Source organism: Lonchura striata, chromosome 1A (assembly GCF_050655825.1).
Source record: "Lonchura striata isolate lonStrDom1 chromosome 1A, ASM5065582v1, whole genome shotgun sequence".
Lineage (NCBI taxonomy): Eukaryota > Metazoa > Chordata > Aves > Passeriformes > Estrildidae > Lonchura > Lonchura striata.
In genome coordinates, this window is record NC_140741.1 from 65,984,051 (window position 1) to 65,993,210 (window position 9,160).

At 38.0% G+C, this 9,160-nt stretch overlaps 1 protein-coding gene across 4 annotated transcripts in view; it reads left to right on the plus strand.

The window, feature by feature from the left end:
• Positions 1-6,334, plus strand: part of CD36 (CD36 molecule (CD36 blood group)) — a 34,961-nt gene extending 28,627 nt beyond the window's left edge. For all 4 annotated transcript variants that reach the window (XM_085568370.1, XM_085568369.1, XM_085568368.1 and 1 more), the window contains exons 9-14: positions 654-841; positions 1,656-1,774; positions 3,045-3,118; positions 3,854-3,908; positions 4,114-4,278; positions 4,896-6,334. In XM_085568370.1, coding sequence (XP_085424496.1) covers positions 654-841; positions 1,656-1,774; positions 3,045-3,118; positions 3,854-3,908; positions 4,114-4,278 — 601 coding nt within the window. In that variant the 3' untranslated portion in view covers positions 4,896-6,334. The remainder of the gene's footprint in view (positions 1-653; positions 842-1,655; positions 1,775-3,044; positions 3,119-3,853; positions 3,909-4,113; positions 4,279-4,895) is intronic.
• The last annotated feature ends 2,826 nt before the right edge of the window (positions 6,335-9,160 follow it).

A 9,160-nucleotide genomic window follows, 5' to 3' on the forward strand; every position in this document is an offset into this window, starting at 1 on the left:
AGAAGCAGGGTCAGGAAAACTTATTCTGTCCATGTTGCAAAACCCTTCTTTTTTTTGGCTGCAATGCAAAGTGTTGGTGTCCTGGTTACATTACTGTGTAGCAACCTCTGTATCAGCTGATACTGAATTAGCAAAAAGAAGCTTAAGTAGTATTCTGATTCATATGCAACAGAATAAGGTTACATGCAAGATGCTATCTGCATCATAAAGCTTAGATTACTGTAAGGTCAGCAAAAAAATGATATCAGAGATGCTTTATACGGATAAGCATCTCTACTGTAGTCCAGAAATTTTCAAAAACTCCATTACGACTGTGGGTGTATCTATGCATAGGCAAAAGAGATCTCAATTAATTCATTAGTTTTGTCTATATTGTTTATCATTAGTATTTGAAATTTTGTCTGTTGTTTTGTGTATTGTGATGTTCACCACTGAGCTTGTATATCCTGTAGTAAAGGTGTGGAATATTCTCCATTACAGAGAAACACCCCTACACCTCTCTGAACAGTGTGGCAGGAGCCTGGACATTTTGTCCCTGTGGGGGTTGTTTCCTTTAAGAGATATGCAATTGGGAAGATCCTTCAGGAGCATTGTCACGAGTTTAGACTTTTAATCCAAAAGGCTGAGACACATTTCTCCTCTTTTGTGTTCAGATCAATCTACGCAGTTTTCCACAGCAAGCAGCTTGTGAAGGGAATCACACTGTATCGTTTCGTAGTTCCTCGGGAAGCATTTGCAGCACCAGCTGAAGTCAGAGACAATTATTGCTTCTGTACGGATCCAGAAATATCAGACAACTGCACCATAGCTGGACTCCTGGACATCAGTGCCTGCAAAGCAAGTATGGTGGTGACACAGTACTGCCAAACAAGCCATTTAACTGGGGACAAGACCCTTGTCCTGTAGCTGTGTTACTCTGATATCCAGGATGTTTTCCTGTGAATTCTTCCACAGGTTGCTTGTGAGGCCCCTCACATTTCTGCAGCCTCATTGCCCAAAATGAGGACTCAGATATTTCTTAATTGTGCACTGAAACTGCAAGAATGTGTGCAGAGAAAGGAAAGGAGGGACACTGTGTGAAGGCCAGAGGTGTTTCTGCACCTTGTGTCTGAGGCAATTCACACACACACAGTTTTGTGTATGTACACAGATAATACTGGCTTAGTGTAGTGTTGGTAAAATAAATATATACTGAGTCTGCATTTGGTGCAGAGTAAACTGTGAGAGGTCTCTTCAGGCTAAAACAAGATTATGAAGCTGGGCAGGAGCAGTGAGAGTCATGTCCTCACCTCAACATTTAAATGGGAGCACTGCCAGCTCCACAGTGTAGACACAAGACAAGCAGGATTTGTAACTCCACTTTATTTCATTATGCAAATTTTCCTCATGACAACAAATAAATCACAAAAATGCTCTAATTTTGGGGCTTTTTTTTTGGTTTGTGTTGGGGCTTTTGGGGTTTTTTTGGGTGGTGGGGCTAGACTATTAAAAATTTTATCAGGATTGTACATCTACATAGGAAAACTAAGTTGGGAAAACAATCTGTGAACATGAGTGCCAAAGCAAGGCTTAATGATTCAAAAGAGTTTTTTTTTTTTGTTTTGTTTTTGTTTTTGTTTTTGTTTTTGTTTTTGTTTTTGTTTTTGTTTTAATAGAAAGACCAGTATATATCTCTCTTCCTCATTTTCTTCATGCAAGTGAATCTGTATTGCATAGTGTGGAAGGCATGAGCCCAAATGAAAAGGAGCATGAGACATATCTAGACATAGAACCTGTAAGTCCATTTAATACTTGTACCTTAGGAAACGTGCAATGTTTAAATTTAACAGTAGTAGAGTTGGCCTTTTACCAGAGGGACAAGCAGAAGATGCAATATTTTCATGCTTGCTTTTCTAAGGTCTGGTCTCAAACTGGTGTGGTTTCAGCAGGGGAAATTTAGAGCAGAACTTTATCTCATTCTGACCTTCAAAGTTTGGAAAACCTGTTTTAATTTTTACATAGTGGGAACATGGGATTGAATAGATTCTGCAAACTGTGAAGTACTTAATAGTTTTTCTATGACCTTCAGGTACTTTGAGAAAATTATATTCTATGAAACTTCTGTTTCCTCTATACTTAATTTTTAAAAAAAATTCTACAACTAGCCATTTTTTGGATAATTACTATCTCAATTGAAACTAAAAAATATAGATGAGTTTATTTCCTATTCCTAGATCTCTGAAGAGTCTGATTAAAAAAGATCTAATTTAAGTCTTTGTGACTTGAATTGTCCAGCAGACCTCACAAACAGAATTAATTTGACTTCTTAAAAATTTACCTCTATTTTTGTTTCAGTGATTCAGATCTTTAAGTGTACTTACCAAAGTTTTCTGAAAAGTATGATGAAATCAAAGATTCCAAAATTCTATTTTTCTCTAACTGTGAAAGAAAAACTAAAATTAATTATTTCTCACTAAAATTAAGCAATTTAGCTACATAACTTAAATGAGAAGAAATGAAGTTAAACCTTTGTTTCACCTTATTTGGAATAGAGAACTCAATCAGATTTTCCTAAATATTGCACAAATTTTTCAAGAATCACAGCCTTTTTTAGTGAAAGACAGAAAGTAGAAGAAAGATATGAAAAAAAGATTTGACCTTTGTATGCATCTGTTTGTTCTTATATAAAAGGTTTGTTTTCTGCCTTATGCAAATTAAATATCCTTCATTTTGAAAAAGAAAACTTAGTTGATTTTTGGTAGAAAAAAAATCTCTGAAATAGAGATTTTTTCATAACTTTATATGAAATATGACATGACTGATTTAGTAGTTTTACTTTGTCTTCAGGTTTAAATGTAAATTACAAAAGTAACTATGATAAAGCCACAAAATTAGAACTTCTGTGAGAAATGAGAAATGCTCAGATACCATTCCATAAAAATTAATCCTTCAAAACATAAGGATAAAATAATCCCAAAGTGCTTTTTGACACAGTCCATTTATAGATATTGGCATAATTAAGAAATTTAAATTAATGTCTTGTTGGATTTTTTCACTGGTTTTAGGTGACTGGTTTTACATTACGATTTGCAAAAAGGCTGCAAGTAAACCTCCTTGTGAGGCCTTCAACAAGAATTGAGTAAGTTCTACTTCTTTATTTTATTTTTAAAGACTTTTTAAAGTCTTTTTAAAGTGGGCTGATTGGTCTATGAGAGCATCAGTAGAAATGTCTTGGAGAAGAAGGAATAAAAATGCTTCCCCAATGCTTGTTCAGAGTAAATCTTCCTGAGAAGGACTGTGCCCACGTATTTAAACACACGTTTGATTAAACACATTTGATTTCCCTACAGAAGCTTACAAGGCAAAATGTTCTTTAAATGTTATTAAAAAGAACGTTCTTATATAACTCAAATGGGGCCATGAGGATGAACAAAAAGACAAACTATATTTTCCGTGATAAATCCAATGAGAAAGAGAATTTATGTATTCCCTGTCACTAGACTGTTTTATCACATGGGTAAATGGGTCTCTAGTTGGGTTTTTTCCCCTCTTCATTGGTCCAAGTGTAAATGGATAAACATGACTTTGGCATCTTGTACATATGAACACCATACAGGTCTTCAAACCTCTCTGTGTCTGACTGTGCAAATACAGAAGATTAGACAGGAAATTATGGTTGCCCCATATGTAAAATGGCTGTTATTAATTGCAGTTTTGGTTTAGTTTGGTTTTGTTTTTCACTACAAAAGTATATTTTAAAGGTATATCTGGAAGCCAGAAATATAATTAGAGGAGAAGAAAAATGTTTAATTTAAGAGAGTGGGCTTATGTAGCAAACTGAAAGTAACGTGCTCTACTTTTATTCTCATTTCAGACCTTTAAAAAAAGTTAAAAAACCTTATGTCTTCCCTATTCTTTGGCTAAATGAGGTTAGTATATTTTGTGTCTATTAATATTCTCTGTTTTGAACTAAACAAACAAAGAAACAAAAAAATCTACCTAGCTTTTTCATCTTGGTGCCCTGAAACTCAGCAATTAAACTTATGCTGTGATTTGCACCACACCAAGAGTATATTCAGGAAGTGAGATCTTGCATCTGTACCTTTCACGGATGTTTTTCTTCCACTGTTTCAGTCTGCTGTTATTGGGGATGAGAAAGCAGAAATGTTCAGAACCAAAATCTCCAGCCGGCTCGAGCTGCTGAGCATGCTGCAGATGGCGTTAATGATCGGAGGCTCTGTGCTGTTCCTGGCCTTCATGGGCTCCTATTTCATATGCAGGTCGAAGAAACTAAAATAAGTAAGTAAGCCCTTAACAGCTCAGTCCTCAGCAGTGACTTTTTCTCAGGGTTTCAAGAGTTCAGAGTCATTACCTATTTTGCTGTTCTTATTTATTTACGGGATGCTCTTAACTCAGGGGAGGGCATCGGGAACTACATCAGAAGAGCAACATTTTTGTTTTGTTGTGATATCTTTAAAATCGACGTTTTGTCCAAGACTGTTACACTGCTGAAAATTGTCCTCTAGCACCTTTCTGAGAGGCCACACAGCTGCAGATTGCTGTGCTCTCCCAGGACATCCCCCTGTCTGAGGTTCAGAGAACACGCTGTAAATTACACTTTCTATTGAATGCTGATTTCTCACTTCTTTCTCTCAGTGGTGCATCACTGTAATGTTAGTCTGAGCACCTCCTGGACATACCTAGCCCACAGAGGCAAATGTATTCCCATCAGGGCAGACTGACCAAGTGGTGGATTAATGTCCTGATACCTGAGGAAGCAAACACATTTTTGGAGTTCTTTAAAAGAAGTGCGGATACACGAACATTATGGTGGAAAGTATGTTGTACTAAAGAGGTATTCTTAAGATGAAGACTTACTTTACCATATGCTGAATTCTGATTTTATTTCACAACAGGTGAAAAGACTTCAGAGGCAGTCAATGCTTAATTGAAATTTCATCTAAGCAGCTTATTAAAATTCACAGACAAAAGGTATGATTCAAGGCACAGTCAATCCATGTGCTATGGAATTCAACATGTTTTTCCATTTTGAGAAGACCAGCTTACTAACCCAAATAAGCTGATGTTTTTGAAGGTCCACACTTCTGACATCACTAAAGAGGCCACTGTGGAAACTACACTATCAAAAGACTTTATTTGAAACTTGTTACACATTTTAAATTGCATTCAAGCAGACTGAAGTTGAGGTGCAGTTGGATTTTAGTCCACCTTCTGCCATTTATGCAACTTGCTACTCATTTTCTTCTGGATTTGCAAGAAAAATGAAAGCCGCTTGTTGATGTTCCGTCTCTGAGCACGGGTTGGGAATGACAACAATTTGGAGCTCATGCTGTGCTCTAGCTGCTCTCATTGCAATATTTCTCTCTGTTCCTTCAAGGAATGGAAGCTGCTGCAATAGAACTGCTCTCTGTCCTCTATTCAGGGATGTGACTCGCATTGAATGTGAAGTTTATTATATAAAGTTACTAACTGTAATACATGAAGTTTATAAAAGACTTATTAAAATACGTGGTTCATACATTTTATATGGAGATGGCTCGTAGATGCACCACAGTCATCCATCTGCTGATGGAGCTCATCAGCATTTGGCTTCACAGCTGTTTATTAATCCTAACCACTCCATAACTCCCAACCTGCTCCACTGCTCTTCCTGTTGTCTCCTGTGAGATTTATTTCTGGCTCTTGTTTGAACACCAGCCTCTGCACTGCCCTAAGCCCACTTGGCCCAAGGCCTCCCCTGGAGAATGATCTGGTATGTCACCTGACAGGCCAAGAGAAAATATTCCAAATTTGCTTCAGAGACAGGAAAGACTGAGATAATGATTTTTGATCAGAGGCTTCCAATTGCTATAGAAGCACATAAATGAAAACAAGTTGCCTCAATTAATTACTGATAAACCATCTGCCACAAGGAAATTGGTGCAACCATTTGTTTAATGAGGTGCATCATCTTGTAGATAGGTAGCAAACACTGACATCTCCATAAATAGTTGGCATTTTAATTTTATCTGAATGCTGTATTTTATTCTGAGAGTAAATGGGGCAAATACAGAGTGTTGCTGGGTCTCTTTCCATGGATTCAATACATTCAGAACAAGAGCCTATGTTCAGCATTTTCTAAGATTTCTTTTTGGATCTTTACCCCCTTATTTAAGAGCTGCAAAGAAAAAGGGAAGTCAAGCATGGCCAGCCTCTCACATCCTGCTGTTTGGAAAAAATGTTACAATGGACATTAAACCAGAAAGGTTTATCTTGCTAATAAAGTCTTTGGCTGGGTATCTTTAGTAAGGTGTTCTTACCTTTGGAAATAAAGGGAAAATCCAACTGATTGTAATGCTGGTGTTTTATTCCGTTGTTCCTTGTGGGCAAAGTTTTGTAGCTATCAGTAGAGCTGATGAGTCACAGAAATCCCAAGACATTATTTTTGCAGGTGAGGTCTGGGAGGTCCAGGGCTCCTTCCCGCTGCGAGCTGGAGCTGCCAGCGGCCAGGGCAGATGGTGTGACTGCAGGGAAGGGCTGCTTCAGCCCGTCTGTTTGATTACTCCTGGTGCTGGCTACCCAGTGAAAAACACCTTGCTCTCATATCCACTTTGTTGCTGGTGTCATGCGTGATGCTCTGTTCCCGTATTAGTCTGGGGACAATTTAACACAACTGAAGCCATCCCTAGAGTCCTATGGACTGGTCAAAAATGTATGAGGACAGCTGAAGTCGTTAAGCCACATCTCCTCTGAGATAAACACAGCTCTGCTGTGGTTCAAGATCTGACACCATCTTTTTATAATGAAACGTCTTTTGTGTCAGGATCCAACATGAAAGGAACAACAGCAGTGCTCCTGTAGTTTTTGATATGTTAACATTTCAACTGCATTTTATTTCACTTCAAGTACATTGTCAGTAAGTTAGTGTTTGCTTTACTAGTGTTATTTAGTGCTATGTGGTGCTCCAGCAGCAGGGATCCAGCAAGTCAGGCCATGATTTTAAATGTCTCATGGCCAAATTTTATAGGGACAGAACTATATGTTTGTCCATATGCATAATCTCATTGATCTCAATGCAGGTTTGGGCTTTTAAATGTCCAGCACCTAGATTGCACTTGAATTGTAATTTGTAGTTACTTTATCCAAAGCATCAGTTACAGTTAATTCATGATACTAAGGCTAATGTTAAGTATTTACATTTTTTCAAACAGTGCAGGGTAAACTTTTATTAGAAATGTTAATAAAAATACAAATAAAGCTCAAATATTTTTTCTGCTATCATTATGTTTAATTGTAAATAAAGCCTTCTGTGTTGAATAATGAGGTGTTCTTGTGTTCTTGTGTCTCTTCTCTTGGTATTTTGGGGTATGTTTTCTTTTTCTAGAAAACTACTTTTGGAAATCGATAAATAACTGAGGGGCTATGGCTAACCTTGTTAAATCATTTTACTCTGGCACACTGCAGCTTCCTAGAAGGGCATGTTGCTGCATGATACATTAGAAATATCAGTGGCATACAACATTCATTATCTCTGTTGGTCAGAACCCAATGCTAATAACACCAACATTGTGCATTTGATCCTCGTGTGGGCAATTCACTTAAGAGCTGGATTCAATGATCCTTGTAGGTCCCTTCCACCTCAGAATATTCTGATTCTGTGATTTATGTTCTGGATCACATAAAGGAGAAGACTTTGTGGAACAAGGTAAGCACCAGCACATCTAAACTGAAGCAATTCTATACCAAACCCAGGAATCCAAGCTGGGAGAGAGGCTTGTTTTTAAATCCCGTGAGCTGGACCTGTTGGCAGGATGGTGTTAGCACATCCAGTTGTATATTACAACACCATTTCCTGGCTCTGCTGGCCCAGCAGGTTGGGTGTCAGGCAAGACTGGCTATGCCCATGCCTCACGTTCCCCACCCACCCCAGGTCCTTATAAGTGAAAATTGCTCGTGAAAATCAGATCTGACTGAAGATCTAACAGCCCACATACTTGCACCCCGGAGCAGGTGTGCCCGCTCTTGATCTCTAATTGTAATTATGCATTCAAAGCATGTGTTAAAACCTGTTCTTCCCACCTAGCCTACCACTGTCTGTTAAGGTAATATAAACATACTACTATACCCTGAAAATGAAAGAAAAATTATGCCTTCTGTGTTCTTTTAACTGTGAAAGTAGAGAAGGGCTTGTTTTATTCATGGGTGTACACATCAGCATAATAAAAAAGTAAATTTAATAACTAGTAATTTATGCTTACAGCTTCTTTTTTTCTCATAGCCGTATGAAAACAGAAACCAGAAAGACAAATGACTTGCACATATCAAATGCAACCTGCATTTATAAATAAATGCTATTCATTTTCCATTCTCTGTTCCCTCTTTGCCTATCAGCTGGCCCTGATGCTCAGTGGTTTGACCCTCTCCCAGCAGTACCCGAAGCAGGAGGGGATTTACAGTCCACCCGGGCAACACCAGGCTGGGACCTTTTTTACTGCTATTTTGTAAGACGAGAAACCAAATGCTTTGCAGCAGGCGCCACCCAAAGGGCATCCAGGTTTTCACAAGTGCTCTTGCTACACCTCAGCACAGGCAGTCAAAAATTATGCTGGCTATAATAAAGTTTTGCTACCTCTGCGAGTTAACATCACCAGATTCAATTATAAAATATTTAAAGCACTTCAAAAAAAAGCCCATAATAAGTGTCTGCTCGATGACACATTGTTGAATGCATCTCTAAGACAGATTTTAATGACCATTAATACTCTGTAATGCTTCACTAGGACCATGGTTTCCTTTAAGTTCTATGAATTGCTGTTTTTACAAAATATATGGTTGATATAAGTAAGCCCACCCAAAGTTTCCAGGACTCTATGTCTTGCCCAGCATCCTTTGTGTAGCACCAAGGATGTGTGGAAAAATCAGAAATAACCAGGAATTACACAGAGCTCTGTGTGTGCTCTTTCATGTGACTTAGATTTGCAATTTTAACTTTACCAGAAAATATGTGATTAGGACTGGAAAATTCACATTTTTGCACTTACTTTGCCCTCATAATTTTTCCAACTGAAAAGCCCCCATGTGAATGCTTCTGAAGTTAAATTTCTTGACTGATACATTCATGATAGGAGCTAAACCCAGCAGCAGAAGGTAAAAGCCTGCTGGAGGTGTGGTACTCTTGGGT